Below are 27,520 nucleotides of genomic sequence, written 5' to 3' on the forward strand. Positions count from 1 at the left end.
TTATTGATGAGACTGTCTTTTCTCGATTGTATATTCTTGCCTCTGTCGTAGATTAATTGATCAGAGATGCATGAGTTTATTTCTGGCACTCTGTGCTGTTGCATTGAACTGTATTTCTGGGTTTGTCTCCGTACTGTACTGTTTGGCTGAACGTAGCTTTGTAGTGTAGTGTGAAGTCAGGGAGTCTGATTTCTCCAGGAGTCTGATCTCTCCAGTTCTGTTTTGCTTTATCAAGATTCTTTTGGCTATTTGGGGTCTTCTGTGTTTCCATACAAAAATTAAAAAATTTTTTGTTCTCATTCTATGAAAAATGCCATTGGTAATTTGACAGGGATTGCATTAAATCTGTAGATTTCCTGGGGTAGTATAATCATTTTGATTGATTATATATTGATTAAAAGAACCAATATGGTCAATATTGATTCTTCCAATCCAGAAACATGGTATCAGTGTATCTTACCATCTGTTTATGTCTTCAATTTCTTCCATCAGGATCTTACAGTTTTCGGAGTACAGGTCTTCTGTCTCATTGGACTGTGGACTGTTTTTAAACCTATTTTAGACACTCATTTTATCTTTAAAAACTTAATATATATTAATAAAGAATTTTAATATTGATATACCTACCATATGACACTTAGAGAAAAAGCAATTATTTCAAAAGTAGAAGTCTCACAGTTCAAGGAATCCCTACCAACAAAGCACCGTGGAAATTCTCTTCCTAAAACATCAAAAGCCTCTCTTCAAATAATTTTCATGACTCAACCACTATTTATTTTAATTCTCTCTTAAGCATGAAATGACTTTTTAGAAAAAAAATCCCATAAAGTTGTTTATAGACATGTTTCCTAGTCCAATAGTAGTATTCACTGTTTTTCGATTTATACGAGAAAATTATGTAATGTGGAGCATTCGGTATAGGTTCATCTTAACCCGTTCTTACGCCAATGCTTAAGATATTCTTTGGGTAAAGAGTGGTTCTGGAGGAGACAAGAAAGAGCTTTCCAGAAACATCACACATGTTCCTTCATAAAAATAATACCAGAGTCCTGGTTTAAAACCAGCCAGGTTGGCTGCCTGTAAATTCATTATCAGTCTTTAACATGGCTCTAATGGATCTCTCTTACCCCCTGGCCACAGCAGAATTTTAATCAGGCTTTTCCTAAGCAAAGGGTTTATCCACACTGGTGCAGACCTGGTTTGGAACATTTTATTGGCAACATTGGTGTCATATTTAGGAACCACAGACTTTTGTCAGACTGGGTTAGCTTGAATGACAAGTATCAATGATCAGCTATATTTGAAATATTGTTAAAGTACCTAGAAATAATAGGCATTAAAATTCATTCCATTCACTGCCAACAGACCTCTAAAGATTTCTTGTCCTCAGTGGAACCGGCATACTGTAATTGTTATTTGGAACTGAACGTAACCTCAACAGCAAGAGAGACAATGCAGTCCTCTCATTAGGCACATGCTCTAGGATCGTTTATTTTAATGCTTTCAAATAAATATGTTCCATGCAGCACACCACAATAAATAAGGAGCAGCAATGTTCTTCTAGTAAATCCATTCATAATGTGAGTCGCCGTGTAAAACACCACATCTCAAGTCTCTGGCCCTGTACCATAGCATGAAGCACACCACATCTGTACCTAATCATATCTGGCTTCATATGGATTTAATAGGACTATGCCAGGAGTGTGTGTAAGCACAAATTTAACCAGAGGTTTCCAGCTATTAAATACAGCTACTAAGTAGTTAAAAGGCAACAACTCAACCCAGAAAGGCTCCCACCCCGCTACCCCCATTTTTGAGACAGAAATATAGAGACAGAAATGCTCTGGTGAATTTCAGGTCAGTGGACAGTATGGTGGGCTACACCTGGAATACTTGGAGCAAAGCTGGCACAGCATGGCCCTCAAAAGGCCACGGCAATACTGATACTGAATGAACACGAATACAAGCTGACTTGACCGCAGATGCTGAGCTCTAGGTCCAGGTGGGGACGGCTCACGTCCACTAGGCAGATAACTCAACGGCGCCCTCCTCCTCGCTGTCAGCTCTGTTAGCACGAATCTCCACGAGGGTCCTGGCAAATCGGGTCCACTCGTCATTGTGGGGAACTGCAAGCTGCAAAGCAAATGAACGGAAAATGGTCAACAAGCTAGCTTTTACACCGAAAGCCTTGAAGCCTGCATGACCGTTCCTCTTGAAACAGGTGATTCCCATGGAATGCAAAGGAAATCAGATATTCTTCCTTGAATCAGAGCTCTGAAATGCTGCTCTTAAACTGATAATTTAAAAGAATACTGTCACTCTCAGAAGCACAAGCATGTGTGCGAGTTATAAAACATTAAAAAACTTCTGTAAACTATACAGTTAATACAGTAGCCGCATTACAGCACTTGCAGTCAGATGACCAGAATTACAGCGAACATGACAAATAAAAACTGTATTATTAGGACTTTGAAACGATGGTGGTATTGTCTAAGTCAATGTTACTGATCCTTTTTAAAAAGATGTTGCTAATGTGCCAGTATATATGACAAAAGTATAGTTTATATATGCAAAGAAACCTTACTACTGTAATAAGATGCTTTGGCTTTTCTAGCAAGATCCTATGATGAAGCCGATGAATAATAATAATAGTAACATTTATCAAAATTTCTGCTGTAAGTACTTGACATGATTTCTCCTCTTTCCTCACAGCAATCCTATGTTGGATAATCAGAGTATTTCCGTGTTGCAGAAGAAGGTCAATTGAGGCACCAAAAGATCAACTCATCTTGCCAAAGTTGCCCAGCTTGCCAATATCTGTGCCAATGTCATCTGGTATTTATATCCTTAGCCAGTATTCTATACAAACTCACCAAAAAGAGGGACTTATAATCCTATATATATCTTCTCCTGCGCACAATTGAGTAAGAAAAATTAATCCCATCTGACACAAAGCGCATGCATGAATTTTTGTGAGCTGAGTTGAAGGGTAATGATTTCTCTACATGGCATCCAAAGATGAGCTGTTTCGGTACCATGCAAGTGTCTGGAATAAAACAGAATTATTTGAAGGTGAGGAGCAGGATCAAGTAGAAGTCCAAATGATTTTCATACAGAATAAAATGTATTTCGACTGTAGAGCCATTTACTCAGAGGATTGCCGTGCAAGACGTAACCCATCTACAGATGCTGGTGCCACATGTGCTATCCACATATTTCATAAACATCAATAACACACTCACCCCAATCAGGGTGCATTTTCAAAAACAAGCAAGTAGATCTGAACTCTGAGATCGCTTTTACAGCTGAAAAATTTCTTACTGTATAAAGCCAAACTTTTAGAACTTAACATTTTTATTACAGGGGCTGGTATTCTCAGATACAATCTATCCAAGACAACTTATTAAAGAGTCGTATCATCACCCTGCAAAGTACATCCTTCAGTGCATGTTCTGGTCCTCAGGTGGTTCCAAGGATATAATTCTGCAAATGATATACAGGTGCTTGTTTTCTTAAACAACGTTTTTTGGGGTGCTTCTTTCTCATTTGTTATTTTGAGAAACGCAATACTAACAAGAACTCTGATTTAGTCACACGAGTGAGTTCTGAATGGTGCAACACTTACCTAGTTACTGAAATGAATCCACATTTCCGTTCAGACAGTGACACAAGTTCACAACAGTCTCGAACGGCAGTATTACCTCTTTGCTCAGTTCATTTGCTCTACTTTGAGTTCTTTTCCTGTGCTCCACTATTCTTCATTTTTCTCTTCAATTTTAGAAAATACTGCACTGGGGAAATGAAGTCCTTAAAATAAATTATATGAAAGAGCTAACAAAAAGCACGAGCAGAAATGGGTTACACCATATTTATATGAAAGCATAGGTCTACTCTCTGTCTCTTCTCCAACTCCTGACCAAGCACCCTCCACCCCAGTGAACCACAAAACAAAAAGCTCAGGAGGAGACAAACGCCAATTATGATAACATACTTATGAATTTGTCTCATAGAAGGTGAGAATCAAGCTAAATCTGAAATACCTCGTAACTTCAAATAACATTAAATATTAGAAGAAAGCAGGTCTCACTAATAAAAGTGATATAGTCCAGGGGTTTGACTCCTAAACAGAAAACTACCTTTATTATTAGTTAAAATGGCACAAATTTAAGTTACTGTATGATGCTGTATGTAATGTTTTATTGACAGCAATGTATAGAAAATATATCCTACAAAAACCCCCAGATCCATGTGTTTACAGTTTCATGTGGTGGTCATGGCAAGACTGTTAAGAAGCAACTCTAACAAACACTATGAGACATGAAGGGTTGACTTTGCAACCAGATCCAGTATGGGACAGAACTATCATTTATGACATCTGAAGTTGCACATGTAATTTCTTAAAAGTGCATTTTTCAGAGGTCCTTTTCCTTTATTTAAGAAATCAAACTAGTAATTCTAGTATTTCTAATAATAAAGCATTCAATTTATATAAGTAGGTTTCACCAAAATTTTGAGGTTTTTTTAAAATTGAGGCATAGTTAAAAATTGTGCTAGTTTTAGTTGTACAGCAAAGCCATTATTTTTTTTCAGGCTTTTTTCCATTTTCCATTACTACAAAGTATAGAATATAGTTGTCCATGTTAATCAATAAATTTTTGTTAATTATTTTTATATATAGTAATTTCTATCTGTGAACCCCATACTTCTAATATATCCCTCTTCCCCCTTATCTTCCCTTTTGGTAACTTTGTTTTCTGTGTCTGAGTGTTTCTGTTTTGTATATACATTTATTTCTATCATTTTTTAGATTCCCACATTATGCAATATTGTATTTGTCTGGCTTACTTCACTTAGCATGATAATCTCTTGGTCCATCATGTTGCTACAAACAGCAGTATTTCATTCTTTTTTTATAGCTAAGTTATATTCTGGCCTGGAGAATGCCATGGACTTCGCAGAGAGTCGGACACGACTGAGCGACTTCACTTTCACTTTATATTCCATTATATATCTATACCATTTTTTTCTTTATCCATTCATTTGTCAATGGACATGTACATTGCTTCCTTGTCTTGGCTACTGTAAACAGTGCTGCTATGAACACTGGGGTGCATGTATCTTTTTCAATTAGAGTTATGTTTTTCCAGATATATACCCAGGAGTGAGACTGCTAGATCATATGGTAACTATTTTTAGTTTTGTTTTTTAAGGAAACTCTATACTGTTTTCCATAGTTTCCACACCAATTTACATTCCCACCAACTTTGTTGGAAGGTTCCCTTTTTTCCACACCCTCTTCAGCTTTTATTTTTACTCTTTGATGCCCATTCTGATCATTGTGAGATAATAATATCTAGTTGTGGTTTGATTTGCATTTTTCTTAAAATTAGTGATGTTGAGCACTTTTTCAATGTGCCTATATAGCCATCTGTCTGTCTTCTTTGGGGAAAAATCCCCATTTTAAAATTTTTTTTTATTTTTTGGATACTAAGTTATATGAGGTGTTTGTATACTTTGGCTATTACACCTCTCTCAGTCACAGCATTTGTAAATATTTTCTCCCATTCCTTGCTGTGCAGAAGTTTAAGTCTCATTAGGTCCCATTTGTTTATTTTTGTTTTTATTTCTACTGCCTTGGGGGACTGATCTAAGAAAATATTACTGCGATTTGTGTCAGAAAATGTTTTGCCTATGTTCTCTTCTAGGAGTTTTATGGTGTCATATATTTAATTCTTTAAACTATTTTGGATTTATTTTTTATATGGTATGAGGGAACATTCTGATGTCATTGATGTACATGCTGTCCAGCTTTTGTTGAAGAGACCATCTTTTCTCCATTGATTCTTCTTACTGCCTTTGTTATAGATTCACAGTAGATGTGTGGGTTTATTTCTAGACTTGCTCTTCTGTTCCCCTGACCTATGTCTATTTTTGTGCCAATACTATCTGCTGTTTTGATTACTGTAGCTTTGCGGTATAGCCTGAAGTCTGGAAGGGAGGTCTCCTGCTTTGTTTTTCCTCAGTTTTGCTTTGACAATTCTAGGTCTTTGGGGATCCCCATATCAGTTTTACAATTATCCATTCTAGTTCTGTGAAAAACGTCATGGGTATTTTGATAGGGACTGTATTAAATCTATAGATCGCTTTGGATAGTATGGCCATTTAAACAATATTAAATCTTCTAACCCAAGGGCATAGGATATCTTTCCATTTCTTTGAATCATCTTCAGTTTCCTTTATCAATATTTTATAGGTTTCAGTATATAGATCTTTCACCTCCTTTGTTAAGTTTATGCCTAGGTATTTTATATATAAATATGTTTTATTTACATATAATTTTTTTTTTTTTGGCCGCACTGCACAGCTTGCAGGATCTTAATTCAACAGCCTGGGCTTGTGAAAGTACAGTCATAACCACTGGACTGCCAGGAAATTCTTCATAGGTACTTTTGATGTGATTTTAAATGTGATTTTTTTTTTTTTTACTTTCTTCTTCAGTATATAGAAATGTAACAGATTTCTGTATTAATTTAAAATGAGTTTCAGCAAATTTAAAAGTTTTTGATAAAAATATACCCTACCATAGAACTTACATGTGACTTTTTTCCCATAGTGGTGGAAATAACAGTCCTTAAAAATGCAGATTCACCCTCATAAAATGTTTCACCATATTCTAACATAGCTCGCTGTCTTTTTTATCTGTGAAACTTTCACTTAGGTTGGGAAAATATTAGAAGTTTTCTTTCGATTATTTTGCCAAACATTTTCCTCACTAGAAATGTTAGTTTGCTTTGCTTGATTAGCACAGGATGAAAACAAAATTGCTTCTAGAAACTTAAATTTATCTACCTCACTCTATTACACTTTTTCACCCAGCTGACAATAAAAACAAGATCATCGTAATGTTAGATTTAGAAGGTGAGCTGTATATTGCCCCGTTTTTAGAATTAAATGTCACTATCAGGAAGCACTTTAAGTATAATCTTAGCTTGAATGTGTGAATGTGTATTCACAGGTTGTATCCACACCCAAAGTTAATAATTTCTGCCATTTTAATAATTGTAGGTAAGACCAAACAGGTGTCCTAACAAACAAGACCACCACTCTTTTCATTTTAAACAGCATCTGTCTGGACAGAATCGTGTCCTTCTTACCCTTGGCAGCTCCTAACTCTTCTCCTGAGCGCAAACGCATTTGAAACTCTGTCTAGGAGACTTTTAATCCAGTAATGCCTTAATCATTAAGCAAGTGAAAAATCTCTGTCATGTTTCATAGTCAAAAAGACTGCTGTCATGCCCTTCTCACTAGCATATATATGTCTTTTTAATAATGATTTCAGCGTGGACTGAGTACTAACTATATGCCAGACACTAGGGTAGGACTGAAGATATAATGGTTAATCATTCTGGCATATGAAGACAATGCATATTAATTACCATGTTTTCTTAGGTCAAAATGTGGGAATACTGGCATCTTTTTCTTTTTTTAAACTTCACTGACATTCAGAAAGTGAAGTACTTGAAAATTTACCTTCTTACAGTGACAACTGCAACATTCCCTGGGATGTGCTGTGTGTCACGCAAATAGTGGGGAAGCAAATAGCATGTTAATGACATGGTTTCAGCATCTCTTCAAAGTTCTATCAAGGCATTAAAGGCTAAATCTAGACCATCACTATAGAATGCACCCCTCCCCCCCCACTGGAAAACACTAGTTTAGAATAATTTTCAAACAACTGACATTTCTGATAGGAAAAATATTCGTAAGTTTCTATTGGTGATGAGTAATTTCAATTAAACATGAGAACTGGGAAGCAAATAGCCTAGTTATATCAAAGGACACCATAAAAAAGAGATTGTAAAAATTGAGCAGTATTGTACTGAATCAAAGTGGATCTGGAAACATTTTCTGCCTTCAGATTCATCTGCCAAAGTCCACAACCCAGGTCAGAGATGACTCAGATTTTCCTACTGCTTCATAATCAGGGTTCACCAATATCTAGTCCACCCCCAACCCCCAACTGTATGACTGTTTTCTAACTTTTCGCTAAATGTATAAAGCATTTTTATGCCAAAAGCACTCAGGGTGCTGATTCCTGAAATAACAAAATCTTAGCTCTAAGAGTAAATGCCTTTTAAAGGAGATGACCATATATTTACAGCTGAGGAAACTAAGGCAAAGGCAGTTTCTGAGGTAGCAATTTGGCCTTACGGAGTGGGTAACACGAACCTTAGATTTGCACAGGAAGCTTCTGTCCTGCTCTCAGCTTGCTTAGTGGCCATGGTCAGGCACCTAACCTCTCATTGCCTCAACTGTAATAGAGATAATGGCATCTGACCCACGTATCAGCAGAGATGTGGAGAGGATGAGAAAGGTAATCTAATGAAGAACCATGAGCTCAACACAGAATAGCCATGCATTCTTTTTCTCTGAACACTCAGATTGCACATATTCCTAAAAATGATACATTAATATATTGAGTGGCATACATATCAATTCTATATTATTTTTGTGGCTCTGTTTTCCTTAGGAATTCTTTCGAATGTCTGCTATGTGAGGACTTTAAGGAACAGGCCTCTAACGGGTAGGAAATGGAAGGACAGGGAGCTCAGTGATTTGCTCCAGACCACGTAACTTGCCCCCAGTCAGTGGGGGGCAATCAGGAGCCTCACCCCTTCAGGGAATAAATGCCAGCATGCCATGGCAGAAGGGCAGGCAGGTCATGTGTTCTCAGTCACCTGCTAAAAGAGTCTAAATATGATTTTTAACCTTCTAAGGTTCCTGAAAGATGCACGGGTCAGAAATAAAAAGCAAAAGTTGTGGGGGAAACTCACGAAAATCTATCCTGTTCATGCTTCCCCTCCATCCCTCCAGTTCGGAGGCTGTCACCGGTCTGCCCTCCTCCCACACTGGAATGGGCACCCCCCCCAGATCCTGCCCTGCCTTACCCCCAGCTAACTCTCTAGGCTAACCCTGTGCCACAGATTGCATAACTCGCTTTTGAGAATGGAGCCAGGAAGGACTTTTTGCAACCTCAGACATCATCCAGATATGATTTCTTTCACAGCTCTGCTAATAATTTGCTGTGTGTCCTTAGGAAATTTATGTCTCTAGCATCTCAGATCTTTCCTTCCTCATTTGTGAGAAAAGAATTCTGGCCACTAACTCCCAGGGCCACTGTGAAGATTAAATAAGACCTCCCCCAAATATAAAGAGTTTAAGCTCAGTGTCTGGACATTACAAACCATGACTAAGGGTTGTTTGCCCTATATTTTTCCTTCTTAATGTTAATTCCCTCTCCTCCAATTGCTGTTGCTTCCTTTTTTCTTTCTTCCATTTCCTTCCATTCACCTATATAGAGCTGTGTATTTTTGGAAGTACACCTTAAATTTTATCACATTTGCTTTCTTAAAAGCCCACACAAATTACTTCCTAGACAGTCACACATTTAATAATAGCTAAGGTTTATGAACTGGGTGTGGGGAAAGGGTTCTTTCAGATCACAAGAAAAATCAGAGGATGCTTTGTTAATTTAAAAAATTAAATATAAAGTATAATTATTCCTTGTAAACATACACATACACACACATGCATCTTTTCCACATATGACCAATACAGCTTTATCAAGCTATTTCCTTTTTATGGCACTTTCTTTAGTGGAATTCTACATTTTTAGCTCAAGTCGTAAGGCCTTGTAACCACTGAACATGCTGTTATAAAAATCAAATGACTTTTTATAACCAGGGTTAAACACACAAATATCATTCATGTGTCCCTTTTTATAAGCACATGGCTAACCATTCTGAACAGTCCTCAGTCAAGCCTCCCTCATTTGTTAGTAATTTTAAAGGGTTTATAGTACCTAGCAGCTGATTTTAAATAGCTGCATTATCTGCAGTAACTCCTACCAGCCCAATGCTATATTTTTTACGGTAAAAAATATCTCAGGCCTTGCTTAGTATAAAAGTAGGTTACTTTTTTTTAAAAAAAGCGTGGATAATTAAGACAAAAAGTGTTCCATGATTTCAGTTTATGATGCTTAATGTATCTGAGAAACCAAACAAAATGAACAGGACTCCAGGTTTCGGGATGAATATCCCATGGGTATGTGGTTCATCAGCGTCTTTGTAATCTTTCAATTAAACGGAGTCATTTTTTTTAAAAAGTCTGATTATGTTAACCATGGATTCCAAAGATCCATGACAATTCAGCTCCTGTATTAACCTAAAAATGAAAGTTTTCTTTAAAAATGATACCTTACAAATTACCTTTTCACTTTAATAAGCGTTGATTTTTTTGTTTGTTTGTTAATGCATTTACAGGAACTGTGGATATGAACATGGATTTCTATAGAACTGCTAAACCCTCCTAAGCTCTAAAAGCTTTTTTAAAAGTACGATTATTAACGTCACCCCAGTTCAGGAGACTGCGGACTTACTGGTGTACAAACACACATCTGTGTTCAGAGGAAGCCTGTATTTTTTAGGACAATTCCCTCTGCCACACACACAGATGGAAGCAAAGTGGGAGGTAATAAGCAGTGAAACAGCCGTCGGAATGGAACGACCAAGCTCCACTGTATTTAACTCTCTGGAGAGTCTACCATCACTGGTAACAATGGATGAAACCACGAACCAAAATCCCAAGCCAGAACGCAGTGTACCGAGCACATAAATATACTAGAGTGCGTACTCTGCGGTAACTAAGTATTTACAGCCGGTTTAGAGCAGTCCAGAAAGTAGAAGTTACATTCGTCTCCGCTCTGTAGCATTTGCTATTACCAGTCAGTAGTTAAAATTTCTGTGAAATTTAGCAGCATGCTAACCCATGGGCGTCTGATGATATCTGACTATTTTTTGGTTAAGAAAGAATTTCTTTTATCTAAAAATCCCATCTAAGGGAACCCTCAGTCACTCATGAAGCTTGAGACCTTTCTGCTGAAGTTCTCTTCCTAGAATCTTTAAATGACTTTTATAGCATGTTTGTTAGAACAATACTTTTAAAAAATCCATTACCACCCAATTAAGGAAAGATATAAAGGTAGAACATAAAAGCCCAAAGTAAACAGTGACAAAGATGGGCCTCTATCAATTTCAATAAGCCAGCAAATGTCAAAGGAAATCATTTTAAACACTATTCTAAACACTGTTCTTTAAAAAAACAAAATTGAACATTTAGAAATACTCATGTTAAAATTTAGCATCATGGGATGCATGACAAAATTCTGAAGTTTTTACCTGAGAAGGGAAACAACAAAAAAAAAAATCACACAGCTGAAAAAGAGTTAATTCACTAAGGCTTAAAGATGACCTTGCTCACATCCGTATTAAAATCTTGTCACCCTCGTCTTTAGAAATGTCTTAAGCATTATTTTTCTATTACTTTGAACCATCTATTTCTCTGTTCAAAAGATGGAAAAAAAATGCTAAAGACGTTTGACTGATGGGCAATAATGGAAAATAAACTTTTTAAACTTCATTACCACTATTTTTCCATAACACAAAAGACCAGGATGACGGGGAAGTGAAAGCGCATACATTACTCAAATTGATCTGTCATAGTAGCTGACTAAACATATATCCTTTCTTTTTCTGATATTATTAACTATAGTTTTTCTAGTAAATTCCTAGCAACCACTGCATCTAAGCAGTTTTGACAAAAAAGAAGGCTTATTGCTAAACACCTTAAAAACATTTACCAAGGTAATAAAGGAAATGTCATTCCCTCCTACTGAATGTTTGGGCATAAAAGAGGTATTTGTATAATGTAGTTCATGATTTACCGTATCTATAGTGTCCAAAAAAAGCATAATGAAAAAGAAGCATTTTTCCAGTGGTTTAACAACTATTTGAGTCAACTGTTAGGCTTTTATTATGACTAGTGACCAACTGCTCACTTTTAAAAGCAAAGGAGAGAAGAGTAACTGGAATAGAGATTGGAGAGGAAGAACAAGCACTCTTTCTAAGTTTATGTTCTACATACCTTTTCCCCATGCAAATACAGTTATTTTTTCCTGGCCATCAATCTATAGACAAGTTGGAGGCTGCCGTCTGAGCACTTCACACAAGTACGCTTTTTCTTAACCTCCAACTTTCACCTGTGAAACATTCATTTACCTGTTTATTACTATTGAGTGCCTGTATGTGCCAGGCACTGTTCTAGGCCAGGTTATCCTGTTCAAATAGATGACAATAGGTAAGTATCTATGGACCTGTAGATGTGGCTCTCTAAAGATCAGAAAAACTCTAGTGAGGAATGTGATAAACCAGAGGAGGGCTGCCAGACCGATGAAAGGTTCTATCTAAATGTTGCAAAAGTACTGGCCGACCGTGAGGACAAAGATCAGAGAGAATTCCGGGCCACTGATCAGTTTTATCTGCCAGCCTAAACAGTAAGAGTGCAAAACTGCTCCTACAGTGTTAAGCTCTGATATTCCCTAAATGATAAATAATTCATGTTTTAAAATGGAAAAGATGTTCTGATAGCTGACAGTCTCAGAAATTCATGCAAACCTTTCATGAAAGTGGAATACAATGATTCATTCACTTCCTCACTTTGCAAGTCCAGCCTACATGGCATATAAATATTTATACACAAACATGTATAGGCAGATATTTGATTTCATATTCTATTTCAGATATACCAATAGTAACACACATACTTACAGAAGAAACAAATAACTCTTCATTTCTGTACAGGCCAGTGTTAATCTAGACTCATAAGATTGGAGCAGCTTCATGCCATGATTTGAGGCTACTGTTCTAGGCAGAAATGTTTCAAGATAAAATTTAGCAGTTTTGAAATTCTATAACTAAACACAATTTTGTTAGACATAAAAAAAATTAACACTATAATTAATGACTGCCTCAGAATCCAAACGGCTATTGAAGATGACAGTTTGAAACCACAGAAGAATCATAAAGATGATTAATTATACAAACTAATACTTGTTTCAGAAGGTTTATATTCAGAGACCATTTATCACCAAAATGGGAATATATTAATCTCATTGAATATTGCAAATTACTATGCACACATTAATTTGGTTTTTATAAAATTAGATATTAGGGTTTTCTTTTCATTTAGTCAAGTACTCCGTAAAATATAAAAGTCATAAGTATTTTCTTATCAATTCAGAAAAAAAAGTGGCTTGAAAATTTATAAACTAATGCTACCTGAATAAGCACACTATTTATATAAGAATTAGTTTAATCATGGTCTTTAACATATGTGATTATCAAAATAGACCCACTGCTACTACATTTACTATAAGATGAATACTTATAACATTAATTGAAATAGCACTTTCTTTTTAACATACTTTTCCTAGAAAAAAATCACGTTAACACTAAAATTATAATCATATATTTTAACCAGATGATTTTATTTCAAATACATATAATTTATTATGACAAGGAAATGAACTAATATATTATTTCAAAGTAGCTTATTTTATGTAATTATATTTATTAGCACCCCAAATCTGTCCATACAAATATGCCTTTGTGCTTTTTACTTAACTGCACAGGTTTGTGGCTAATAAACATTCAGGTTAAAAACACTAAGTATCTGGATTTTCAGTTTTTATCTGGATTTGGGCATCACATAAGTCTTTTCCATGGAGGGAAAAACCAAAAGAAGTGTTTAGCATTAGCGAAGGAAAAAACACCGTTTAACCCATGGAAGAATAAGCTAGCACTTAAAAGACCTTCTAGAGTCCAGAAACCTATGGCCACACTCGTTTAATGAGAAACACAAGTGTTCGGGGCAATTATAACTGGACTCCGGTGAGCTGAGCCTAGCTCAGCCCTTCCCTCCCCTCCCGGATGCTGCCAGAACTGAGCCACGCTATCGGGCTCCTCGTCGGCAGAGGATAATGGCTTTCATAAAGCACAATAATTAAATCGACTCATTTCAAGTGCAGTTCTTTTTCATTAAGGAACTCGTATTTGCATCAACCCCCAAATTTCAGTTTAACTTCGTATTTTGTCTTCTGCATGCCAGCCTTCCCCACAGAGGGGGATTATTTATATTCAGGGCATAAATTCCTGTGGAAAAGGGATGTGGGCCCTGTCCTACTGGAAAACGTGAAGTCATTCCACGAAGCGAACAATTATTGCCTCAGTGTAATCCACTTAAAAACCATACGTGTATTATTTAGTTTGCGTCTCTCAAACACTCTTTTAACTCCCAACACGTCCAGTTTATCAGGTGCTACTATGCTGAACAGCGATTTAAAGTACAAGGGAAATGGCTCACGGAATCCCTCTTTCTTCTTGCTCTAGCTGTCTGTGAGAACGGCTGCAGGCACTTTTTATAGCCCCTGTGCATTACACCTTGACCACCATTCTAAAGTATCTTGCATAGGTCATTTTTCCTACTGGGATTCCAAGTAGAATTTTCATTCCAGTTTTTAATTGTAGCTTTAAAATAGATTCAGATGAACGTTTAAAACCACGCTTTAGCGACTGCGTTTGATTTCATATTCTCCTTTTTCCCTTCCAAGATTTTTTAAGGCCCTTTTAACATATTGACAAGTGTCAAATTTACTGCATTTGTTCCAATTTGTATAAGATGACTGCCTTTCTTTTGGCCTCCAAGAGTCACAGCAAACAAGGCACACGAAATGGTGCCAGAGCTCAGGGTTAAAATTTAAAGATTAATACACATTCCCTTAGATAATGAGTAAATGGGGTACTAAACAGAGAAAGCCAGGGCAATAAGACCTCCTCATCTCCCAAATTACAGTTTTCCAGTTGCTGTTTTATTTTTCCAACTCTACTTTCAGCCGAGATGATTTTGGAATTTTATCATTTTGACTACTGTAGGAATAAAATCAGGGATCTGAAACTTATGCATATTTATCCCAACTGAAAACAAAATCTTCCCTAGAAGAGGTTAATGGAAAAAGAAATAAATAGGAGGTAGAAGATAAACTGCTTCTTTCACAACTGGGGCTGCAAACAGCATTCTAACTAATTCAGATAAGCAGCAAGCATAGTTGTTAGGGGATATTTATGACAGCTGCATCTGTGTGACTGCACTGAAGCATTAACAATGGCAGCAGGCTTTCTGTAAAACACATCGGCGAGAGAGACAGGTAGCGAGGCTGGTTATCAATCATCAGGACACGTGAATAATTCTACACTCACTGGCCCATGTGCCGTTAAAATCAGCTTTCTCTCTCTCTATATAGAAAACCTTGCTATTTGGTAAAGAGCCTTGGCCGTGAGTAATTCTTATTTTTAATTCTTAAGAATATGTGTGTTCACACATCATTTTTGAAAAACCCAACAATGATTAACAGGTCTGAAGAAGAATACACTCGACATGTTCAGGTTATATTTGTAGTTAATTTATGACTTGTTATCTTACTCATCTTTCAATTAATTGAATGGGATCACACAGCTCCAAAACAGATGGTGTCCCATAGTTTGGGGAGCAAAATCTTGCAAACTTACTCAAGTGCTGGGCTCATTTTAAAATTTAGATCTTCGAATTTTAAGTGGTACATGCAACCACTGTCTATTTAAGTAACTTTTGAGATGCATGAATAGAATAAAAATTATAGCCAAATAATAAAATGGGTCTTCTCTTTCCAGGAATTCATATAACTTCCATTTATGCTAATGGGAGGTAAGCACCTGCTCTGCAAAGAAAACAGACCCCTATCTGTGAAAATAAATGTGTACAGTGTATTTTCCAGATACAATGCCAAAATGAAACAACCAAAAACGTATGCTGTATAAACAAAGCATCATGTGGCCTACCTGAAAACACTGCATTTTATATTTTACCTCCTTACTCATAGGCTTTGAGATGTTACTCATGCCTTTGCCATTTAAATGTAACAAGAAAAAAAAAAAAAAAGGATGGACAGACTCAATCCGGTGATTTCAGTGAGCGCACACACAATCCCCTGTTTACCCCTTCAGAAGTTCATAATAAATCGCATCAGTAAATCTGGATCCGAGCCACTGCTCTCTGCCATCATCTTAAAAGTCATGGAGGACAACTGTACATAATAGAGGTGGGCACGATCATGCGGGCACTGCGCTGGGACTCCCTGCAGCAGCTGCACCTCGGCTGGGACAGGAGATGAGGCAGACGGTTGTTAATGCTGGTGACACCGAGTCCCTTTCTGCAGTGCCCTCTGGTTGAGAGTCAGGTCCCACAGGAAGGCACATCGACCTGGACTTGAATGGAGCTGTCTCCACTGGGAGTCACAGAAGTCTCCTTTCAGGGGACAGAGAAAGGCTGTCCCTCTCAACTCCACCTGAAGGTAGGTATCACAGAGCTCGCTCCCTTATTACACTCTCAGTTAAAATTATGTGATCAAAAGAGGGTTGTGGGGAGGGGAACTAGAATATCCACCAAATACCCAAATATCATGATACTGAGAATGTGGAAATATTGCTCTTCTCATCCAACATTTTAAAATAGTCCTAAGGAATAGGTAATAACAATACTGGGCTTCTCGGGTGGCACAGTGAGAAAAATATCCGCCTGCCAATGCAGGAGACACGGGTTCAATCCCTGTGTGGGGACGATGCCCTCAAGAAGGAAATGGCAACCCACTGCATTATTCTTGCCTGGAGAATCCCATGGACAGAGGAGCCTGCCAGGCTACAATCCTTGGGGCCGCAAAGAGTTAGATCCGACTGAGCATGCATGCGTGCATGCAAAGAGTAGGTAATAATATCATACAGCAGGTATGACGTTTAGCCACCTCTCTAAAGATTTCTCTTTCCTAATGGTCTACATCAAGACCAGAACTTTTCATTTCTGATTTGTACTGTGAGGGTACTGAAAGCAATACTCTCCTGGACCAGACTGAATACAGAGTCTGAGGGACCCAATGCAACCTGGAAACATGAGGCACCTTGCTGGAAAATGTCTGAACAACTGCAGGACGATGACAGCAGAGCTTTAAACCAAGCTCAGGGCTCCTCTTGGAGAAGGCAATGGCACCCCACTCCAGTACTCTTGCCTGGAAAATCCCATGGACAGAGGAGCCTGGTAGGCTGCAGGCCATGGGGTCACGAAGAGTCGGACACAACTGAGCGACTTCACTTTCACTTTTCACTTTCATGCATTGGAGAAGGAAATGGCAACCCACTCCAGTGTTCTTGCCTGGAAAATTCCAGGGATGGCGGAGCCTGATGGGCTGCTGTCTATGGGGTTGCACAGGGTCAGACACGACTGAAGCGACTTAGCAGCAGCAGCAGGGTTCCTCTGCATGGGGCCCTGCGAGACGACAGCACAGGTAAAGCCAGCCTTGCTCTAAAACAGGACCTTAGAGAAAGACAGCCTGCTTTCTCCACAGCCTAACAGAAGATTCGGTCAAGAACACCACGGGAGAACAAGCGTGAGATGTCCTCTGCAGACAAGACACCCATCTGATGTACTGAGGTCCAAGAAAATGGATCAACAGAGTGTCCTCTCAAAACTACCATTAACCCTCATATACAGATTGTATTATAACGCTTACCTGAAAGTGTTTCATCTTCTTCCTAGAAGGTTCCACAGGCCAGGTTTTCTATCCAAAGGCCAGCGTGACTCTGGTGATGGGTTTCGTTCTAATGGGGACTGGAGGACCAATTTTGAATACAGATAATGGGAGCACAGTTTCTGGGCAGTCTGATCCTCAATGACATCCTTTTTCTTTTCCTCTATATTTTCTTCCTTTGAAAATCACTTCCTGCTCAAACCCCTTCTCCTTTGTCAGCAGTGCACCGGTATTCAATTTGACCTTGAATTTCAGATGGGCCAGGTTGCTGTAAAGGCACTCTGTCTGGCTTTCCACAATGTGAGTGATTACAGAGGCTGGCGGGGTACTGTTTACGGGGTGCCCTTCTCTTCTAAGGGGCGTCCCTGGTGGCTCAGACGGTAAAGAATCCGCCTGCAATGTGGGAGACTGGGGTTCGATCCCTGGGTTGGGAAGATCCTCTGGAGAAGGGAATGGCAACCTGCTCAAGTATTCTTGCCTGGGGAATCCCAAGGACAGAGGAGCCTGGCAGGCTACACTCCATGGGGTCACAAAGAGTTGGATGTGACCAATACAACGACATTTATGGACAGTTACGCTCCGTCAGTTCCAGGTTGGTGAACGAGACAATAGTAATTACCGTCATGGCAGTATCTCCCATGATCTACCAGCTCTCCCAAGTGGGCTTCTGCTAAACTTAGCTGTTGGAAAGTCATCTTTCCCTTCAGTACATGGAACTCTACAAATTTGGTCTTCAGAAACTTAGAACAGGGTATTAGGACAGAAAAGTACCCCTTTATTTCTCCCCCAAAACACATGAGATAAATTTGTAAATACGTTACAAAAATACTCAGGAAAATATATACTTTCAGCAAAATTCTGTTGTAAAGTCTGGGTTTTTCTGAGCTATAGATGACTTTTTATAGGATCAAACAATACAGAAGGAACTGTTTGAATATATAAGCCTATCCTGATTTTTGGTCCTTCAGAAAAGGGCTAGAAGATTACAATAGCTTCTCTCAATAAAATTGTAGAACCCTTTTTTTCCTGGTAGTGAATTTGTAGGGATAAACAACCCTACAAATAGTTGGGCCTATTATATGTCACAGAGATTTTTCTATAGCCTGTCTAGACTCCAGACAATAGGTGAGACCGGCCTCGAGTTGCAGACATTTCTATAGTCTGTAATGTCACTTAGAAAAGCAAGGGCAGTAATACCAAAATGAAAACCAGCCTGACCTGCTAGTGCGATAGAGGAAATATGAGTGTAACAACACTATACAATTTAGAAATGACGACAACAATGTAGGAAGAAGTTTTAGCAGCCACATATCAGTCAAAGCAACTTACAAAATCAAATATACTCCCAAAATATGAGTCATATTCAAGTAATTCTGTCCCATGGCTATATTATAACTTATTGCAGTAAATCCTGTATACATGTTATGCTGTATTTTCTTATTGCCTAAAGGTGGTGTGTGTGAATGTATATTACATGTATATATGAATTATGTGTATATATGAATTATGTGTGGTCAACATACACATTTTTCAAAATGCCTTACTTTAAATAAACCAGACTGTCGAACTATTATGCTTTCCAGTCCTGTTGGATAAAGTAATGTTGTATATACTCCTAAAAGAGTTAAGGAATGTTACGTATAACAAGCAAGGGAGGTAGAGAAAGGAGTTTTTAAATTTCATCTATTTTCTACCATTTCATCTCTGAGCACATCTGTTTTCTCTGCTGCAATTATACCCATTATAAACAAAGGAAAGAGAGAAACTTCTTTGTTTCTTAATATTTCCCTTCTTTCCTACCTCTCAAATTTTTTAAACAAATGAACCAATGTAGAATGCATGTTTTTGCTGCTTAGTTTTATTTTGATGAAGACCATGAAGAAGATGCACTGACTAAAATATTCACTGAAGGAAACATTGGCAATATTTTGGCTTTAGAATATGTTGGCAATATTTTCAGTTCCGAAGGGTATTCTTTCTCAAAGATTCCAAGCTACGTCAGTAGTCAGCAGACCATTTCCTTCTCACCACTGGGGATGAATATTAACAGAGCCTTTGCCACTGTTCGAATGACTCAGCCTGTGGCATCAGGAGTAGTTAAGGGGGAGTCTACTGAAATAGTATGCAGTGCAACAGAGAGATCCTTCTAGACATTCTACTTAGAGTGGTACATCCCCAAACAGGAAACTCCCATCTCTCAACACGTACACACACAGACACCATCCAGCCTGTAACACAACCAGCTCTGCCATATAGCATCGCCAAAGTTCCACTGTAGAACAGACCATCCAGGACTGCCAAAATCGTAGAAAGCTCATGGATGAAACCACAAAGAACCCTTCTCGGTGATCAGCTCCGCCCACCCACCAGGCACTCCAAGCACACTTCTGAGGCGGAGGATGTTACACCTAGAAATGTGGTGTATTCCACGCGCCCCCCCGGAATGCAAATGTTAGATTCATATCACACTAACACAATTTACACAACATACTTATTTTGTCTGGCTTGAAAGTTCAATATTTTGTCTTTAAGAAGAAACTTCTTTCGCCCCATCAGAAATGAAGATTTTTGTCAACACTTTCTAGAGAGTAAAAATAAACAGATCTGCTTTCATAAAATTGCTCTGTAATGTAATATTAAGTGTAGTGTGGATATTCAAGGAGATTTATCTGAAATCAAATATGTAGTTCTTCTGATGTGTGCCATAATGTTCAGAAATATTTTACACATCATGTAACAAGATAAACCCAAGAAGTATACACTGCATATAACAACTTCGAATATCACGAAAACGGTACAAAGTTCTGACTCACCTCAGCTATTTAATTGGCTACTTTTAATTAAAGACTAATAGTATATAGCTTTTAATTGAACATACCAACTAAAGCTTGACTTTTCAAAATAAACAACAAATTCCAAATTCAATGTTAGCATGATGAACTTGGCAAACTTTTCCTTCTCATGAAATTGGGAGGGGGGTGGGGTGGGTGGGGGTGCAGGTGGAGAGAGGACCATGCTTCATCACAGGATAGCTGGGAATTCTACAGCACTCAGAAAGTAGCCTGATCCTTAATTAACGGGTCCTGTGTGTGGAGTCGGAAGACCAAATTAGGCCCCAAGGAAGTCTCCCCAAACTCCCACTGAAGTCAATGGAAATTTGCAAACGTACTCGAGAGGGCTCTCACAGTCCACAAGGTGCTGCCAAAAATTTCACTAGGTATTTAAACCAGATATACAAGCCAAAAAAAAAAAGAAGCCTGAACACCAAAACACTAAATCAAAACACCAAAACCAGATAACAGGTACCTCTCCGACGTCGTAGATCCAAATGCGGCCTTCTGAGTCCCCAACGGCAACTTCCTTGCCACCTTGAGCCCAACGAACACGGTTCAGGGCAGACGCCCCCTCAATGGCTACACTTGCTGTTGGAACCTGCCAAAGGGGTTACAACAGAAACCAAGAATCTCTGAATATGAACTTAAATATACGAATTGACAATGATACGTTTAACTGGATGAGTCAGCGCGGCCTGCGTGCGCATGAAGTAATGTACGTCTCTTGTGCAGTTGGTAAAGGATTCATTGTTCTTAAATCATATGCTCCACTGAATTAAGAGGTAGAGAGGAGAGACACTTTCACAAAAAAGGAAAAGAGAGGGAGTCTTTTGCCATAGTCAGTGGGCAGTGAGTGACCTAAGTATCTGTGCGGATTATGCAGGGTACACAGACATCACACAGCAGCTAAATGTGAGACTTCTTGATTGGGTCCTGATTTATGGATTGATGGAGAGAGGGAGACTTCAGGATTTACCAAGATTAAGGATACTATAAAAGGCGGGGATGGGGTGTACGGTGAAAAATAAGTCATATTACTAAGTGTCTTCAAGGGGAAAAAAATGTATTGATCCCTTGAAACCTCATCATGGAAAGGATGCTCAGAAGAAAAAGTTCAAAACCTCAAGTTCTCCTGTTTTCTTTTCCTCTTTCCGCCCTGTTTTCCTTCCTCCCAGCAGTACCAAGGTGCAGGAAGTGCTAACTCTGAAAACCGACGATACCCTGACAGAGTGGAGCACTTACTTGTAGAAAAGGCCATACACCTCCTTTAATAAGCACCTGAAATCTGACAACGTTGATAATTACACATATTAATCATTATTAAAGTGAACTGGAGGTGCTGAGATGGAACCTGCAGGATTTGTTATAAGAACCTTACTATTTGGAAAAAAGAATTTTAGTGGGTCTACCCCTCTTTCATCATGAGTTGTATGAACTCACATCTGGAAGTTTGGGAGTTTATAACTGATAGAAAGATCAGCTCTCTGAGCTTTCTACAAGAATGTTGAATAGGAAATGACAACAGCCCATCAAAAAAGGTAAATGTTGAAACAAAAAGGAAAAAAATATATAGTGAAAAGACGGCCACCAACATCATCTCATGCCACTGTTTCAAGACCTGGGTCTAATACACATGACTTCTTAGGGTGGAAACACGACCTGGCCTGTGCCTCTGCCCCGCTGGCGTTCTGTTATTAAGGGAATTGAAACCATCTGTTTATATGAGATTATTGACCCAACACCTATCTTTAAAATAGCAATAAAAACTCCATCATATGTAAGAATCTATGTTTAAATTTAATCTTGAAATCAATAAAAATTCTTTTACCTGCTTAAATCACGGTATGTCAATTGATAGCAAAAATGTAAAACAAAAGTCCCAGCTAGTTTTTTTTTTTTAAATACACAATTTCTACAATAAAGGGACCTGCTGTGCAGTACTGTAGACTGAATTTTTAACTAAACTTTTCAAAGGCCAAAACAATATGAATTGCAATAGGCCATAATTCTGTCAATACACTTTATCATTCGTGTGCTACTCAGAAAACAAATCTGAGAATCGGCTATATAGTTTTCAGAATTAAAATTTTTAACTCCATAATTTAGGGAGATCATAAGGCTCCCACTTTTCATAACGCTGGTTAATATCAGATTTTATCTCTGAGCAATCTCAAAAATTGAATAAAAAGTATTTAATCTTAATATAAAGATGACAAAAGATTACTCAAAATAAAATGATTTTTGGATACATTTTAAATTATGCCTAAAACATATTAAAGAATTTTATATATTTATTTAGAATTAAGTAATGTAGCAAACTGGAACAATTTCTATTTTAACCATTTAAAAATATCTTCTTTTCATCGATATCATAAATGGTGGGGGTAAAAAAATAGAAACTGACAGTCTATAACACAGGCTAAAAGAATTATGAAATGTATGAAGAAAATGACAAAAATATTTCATTAATTTGACAAGTAATGAGTTTTCAAAAGTTGCTGAATCTATAATGAAAATAATCCATAACTGTCTCTTATTCTTGTATTTCAGTTTCTTATATATTTTCACGGTTTTTAATCATTTTAATTGCAAACACAGAATATATACACATAATTTACCACACTGCGTAGAGATCAGTAACAGTGCAGTAGGGGAAGGTAAAAGCTGTCCTTGCATAGGAGTACTTGGAATAAGTTGGTTTAAAAAGCACTGTATTTTGAACACCGACAAAGAAGCACTGAGGTTTCAGGTTTTTTGCGTTTTTTTTTTTTTTAAAAACAAATCTGATTTCTAATCAAACAAATATTTGAAAAATCTTGTTCAACTTGAGAGAAGACAAAAATGATTTGAGGGTTTTAAAAAGTGTTCAGTTTATTACTGGATCTGAATCAGGCTCAATGTTATCTACTATTATTGCAAAAGCAGAACTACATTCACCGCAAAACTAAACGATTTGCATGCCCAGTAATGATTTCTTAAAATGCTTAGCTATAAAAGACTTATGTGGTTGTCTCTTGATACCTAGAGAGAGGGAAGGGGGGAAAAAAATCACATTTGGCAATGCTGAGATATTATTTCATTTTACCTAAAGAGCAGATAAAAAAACAAAACTAAACAAAAAGAGTTACAGAGGAATTACTAAGGAGTTGGTAGGACACTCCACTGCATCATATTAATAGTTGAGTATCACCTGAACTCACTTCTAGTAAATCTGATTTCTAATTGTGTGTGTGTGTGTGTGGGGGGGGTTGTTTCCTAAATCAATCTGAAAACTGTGTTTTTGGTTGTTTACAGTGAATGAGTTTATTCTACCAAAGAGAAACAATATGATTTTAATCAATGGTGATGAAAGACTTTGGGAAACCATCACATTGTGAGTAGTAGGCACCTTTCCATGAAAGGCAATAATGTTACAAACGTTTCAGTGTCTGAAATGATGGGCCCTGCAGTACTGCTGCCCTTCATTTCCAAAGAGGCTTCATTACATAACTCTTGTCCTTGTCATGTAGTTCTGGTAGCCAAAAGGAAAAATCAAAAACAGAGTTCAATGGGAAGATTTGTAAAAGCCAACTATTTGGCAGTGGTTTTCGGTGAATATAATCTTGTATGATACAATGACTCAGTAATAACACCTGAAGGATATTTCCCTGCCCCTCCCCAAAAAATATCAGGGCAGCCGCTTCTCCTCACATCCCCCAGCTGTAGGCTTCCTAATTAAAAAGGCTGAGCTGTTTCCTGTTCACAACACTTCAAAAGACCTCTCCCTTGTTCTCCACTTGACACGCAGTTTTCAGCACTTGTTCTTCTTACCTGTCCACTCATTGATGGAGAGCTACCCTGAATCACGGACCAGCTGATGACCAGACCATTTTACTGTATTAAACTGAAGGACCTTTAATATTCAGGTTTCTTTTTAAACTCCACCCCAAACTCTAGTACCTGAAAATCAGCACCTCAATAATTTTGAGTGGAAAAAAGGAATAAGACATGTGACATAATTTTACAAAAATGAATATATACAGCATGATTTTTAAAAACACTGTTTCCCTGTTGTTAATTGCCTTTTGAAAAATATTTCACTTGTGAAGTACTCCAAATGTGACATGTTAAAATATTTTTTAAAATTACTGAATTTAATATACATGTTCATAGATAGAAACTATTATAAAAGTGGTGAGTTCAGCCTCTTAGACAAGGATTATTTACCTTCTAAAAATTAAATGGACACTAGATCTAAACATCAACAGTCCAGAGAATCATCTTTTACGGATTTAAAACAAATCGTGCAAACAGCAAACACTGGCAAATAGCCCTTTTAAAAAGCCCAATCTCAAGTCAGAGTCCACAAAAGCTTACTTTTCCAAGTGTTTGCCCATAGAGTTATTTCAACACCACTCTCAAATATGCCCCAGTGTCCTTTCCCGCAGTGAAAGGCGTGAACATGTATGGTTTTGCTCTTTGCAAAGAAGGGTCGTCAATTGTCCAGGATTCTGCCACGGTTTTAGGGATGAAGTGAGATTAAATGATTTGGGGCCAAATGCATCTGCCAATTCCCTGCAGAGCAGCGGAGAATGGGGGGTCGGCAGCACAGCTGCAATTAGAGGGTCTGTCCAAAAAAGGCCGTTTCAGAGAGAGGGGGAGACGGAAAGAAGCCGCCGGCGCCCCCCTCCCAGCCCGCCGGGTCCGGCGCCTGCGCTCACCTCGGTGTCATTGTTGAGGTTCCAGAGGTCCAAGCGCCCCATCCCGTCCACGCAGGCAAAGAGCGCGGGGTGCACGGGCGACCACATGACATCGTACACATAGTCTGCATTGTCTTCAAAGGAGTACAGCGGCTTGTTGTGCTGTAAAGCAGAGAGACCGTGAAGACTTTGTGGCGCTGCCGCTGCCTCGGGCTGTCTAGCGAGCCTAATTAAAAACTTTGCACATTCACAAAGTGTCATAAAACTTCCCGAGATGAAAGTCCTCGGGAAGGTGAACCGCAGCTTTAAAGTTACTAGAACTGTCCACTGGCATACATAAATACCGGGGGTGGGGGCGGGGAGGGACTCTTAAGGGGCTGGGGGCTGGGACGGGCGGGGAGGAGGCTTCAGACACAGTCGTGGGAGACATTCCACACAGGTGAACGGGCGGCCCGGGAACTCGGGGTGCTCGCCGGGCTACGCGATGCGAGATGTTGGGGGCCGAACCCAGGCGTGCTCTGCTCGCCGGGGTCAGACCCGCGGGGGAAGGCTCTGGAAGCCCGGGCAATCGCGGGGACCCAGAACCCTTAGCACGGAAGGCAACGCCTGCCACCTAGCGGCCGTTTTCCGTGGCTGCAGCTCTGCTTCCAATCCGACTCCGGGGCCAGATTTATACTTTAATGGTTCCTTTGCGCGGGAATGGGGTCACGTATTTTAAAGGGATCTGTAGCTCTTCGGGCACGTGAAACATCTTGCGGTTCTGAGATTCTGGTTTCTCTATCTAGGATCAGTTCACCCAAATCAGGTGGATTGGTGAGGCTCAATGCACTGTCCCTCAACCTCCGCGGAAGGCGAATCACATTTTCTAGCTCACCCAATATTTCTAAGAGCCCTGAAAATCGGTGTTTTGGGGGGAAATGCATTAACACACACCTACTGCATACAAATGCTTTCCCGCTGGAGGGATACAATAAACTAAAATGGCACTCCTGATTTCCAGCGAATATTGTCACATCAAAATAGCACAGAAGTCAGAGGCAAGTATGAAAGTACACCAGAAATAAAACGTAATTGGACTTCATGAATTATTCATTCCATCTGGCTTGTCTTATTCTAATTTCTGCATAATGGCTTTACTAATCCCTGATCAATTAATGTAAAATGAAATTTAAATGATAATGAAAGCCCTAGAGATAAAAGAAATTAAGTATTCTTATATCCTCTGACAGAAATCTAAACAATGGGAGTTTTTTTTCCCAATGTCTTCATCCAGTCAGCTGTCTGTACCCTCTTCATGGGCTCAGTCGAATGCCTGTACAGGCCAGAGTAGTAAGACCAAAAAATGATAACACACAATATGAACAAGCAAATCCTTTCTGCAGAAAATGTTCAAAGAACCTATCTGTGGGGAATCAGCACCAAATATCTGAGCAAATTCCCAAGATATACTGTGAGGGAAAAGAAAAAGCCCAAAATCCATGTGCTCATGGACTCCATGAACTCAAAGTGGGAAAAATCAGTGAGAGGACAATAAAACTCCCATAGCCTGAACCTAATGCAAAAATTTAAGGTAGTGACTAAGTGATTTCTCCTTCCATGAATTATCTTGCTTTGGCATTGCTGAGACATGAATACAGCTGTAAGACTATTAAAGCAACAGAAGATTTTAGGTGAGACATTGCGTGTAGGGTGGGTGGTGTGTGTGGTCTTATTTTTAATTTAAGAAGTACCTAAAAAAACATGTAACACTGTGACCGCAAAAAGAATTAAATAGACATTACTTTTATAGTTTTGTATTTTACTCCTCTACATTATAACTCTTATGCCAATATAGCTATTCTATCCCATATTTGCACTCTAATTTGGACCTAAGATTATTCACCTATTTGCTATTGATGTAGCTTTTTCCCATCCTCTCTCACTGCTTGGACTAGATGATTCAAACTTACTTCTTCAGAGAATCTGAATATCCAGTGATACCGTAAAATAATATGATAACATCATCTTTTTTTTTATTACTATATAAAAAAAAGGCAGGGTAGATAAAGTAGGTAGTCCTTCATTGATCGCTTCTGAGTATTAAATTCACTTAGCAGAAGATTATTCCTGTCCCAAATTCTTGATTTTATAGCTAGCCAGTCACTATTTGTTAGAGAATATGAGTAACACATTTTTCTTAAAATCAAACAGTAGAAAAGATTTACACATGCTTTAAAAAGCCAGTTCTCAGGACCCTTTATTAATAACCCAGCTAATAGGATAACTGGGTATACAGAGGGGTAGACACAGATGAACACAGACATTCAATAAATATATAACTAATTTACAGTCCTTGCTTTGCTCAATTAGAAAACCATCCAGCTTTAAAGCCATCCAGGCATTTTCTAAGAAGCTGATATTATTTCATATGTTAATTCTCTCAAACTACATTGCTAATCTCTAGTGTTTCTTTCCTTTTCTCTTTTGGTGGCTTCCTTTTTTTAAAATAAACTTAGTCA

The 27,520-nt window shown here is 38.3% G+C and overlaps 1 protein-coding gene across 9 annotated transcripts in view; it reads right to left on the bottom strand.

Moving 5' to 3' along the window:
* Nucleotides 1-1,196: 1,196 nt before the first annotated feature.
* Nucleotides 1,197-27,520, bottom strand: part of DYNC1I1 (dynein cytoplasmic 1 intermediate chain 1) — a 379,346-nt gene continuing 353,022 nt past the window's right edge. For 8 of the 9 annotated variants that reach the window (XM_027540116.1, XM_027540115.1, XM_027540109.1 and 5 more), the window contains 3 exons: nucleotides 25,044-25,184; nucleotides 20,816-20,941; nucleotides 1,197-2,133 (listed from right to left, as the gene is read on the bottom strand). In XM_027540116.1, coding sequence (XP_027395917.1) covers nucleotides 2,023-2,133; nucleotides 20,816-20,941; nucleotides 25,044-25,184 — 378 coding nt within the window. In that variant the 3' untranslated portion in view covers nucleotides 1,197-2,022. Of the gene's footprint in view, nucleotides 2,134-2,873; nucleotides 3,047-20,815; nucleotides 20,942-25,043; nucleotides 25,185-27,520 lie in introns of all 9 variants that reach the window. The other variant, XR_003510865.1, reaches the window with a different exon arrangement.

Source organism: Bos indicus x Bos taurus, chromosome 4 (genome assembly GCF_003369695.1).
Source record: "Bos indicus x Bos taurus breed Angus x Brahman F1 hybrid chromosome 4, Bos_hybrid_MaternalHap_v2.0, whole genome shotgun sequence".
Classification (NCBI taxonomy): Eukaryota; Metazoa; Chordata; class Mammalia; order Artiodactyla; family Bovidae; genus Bos; species Bos indicus x Bos taurus.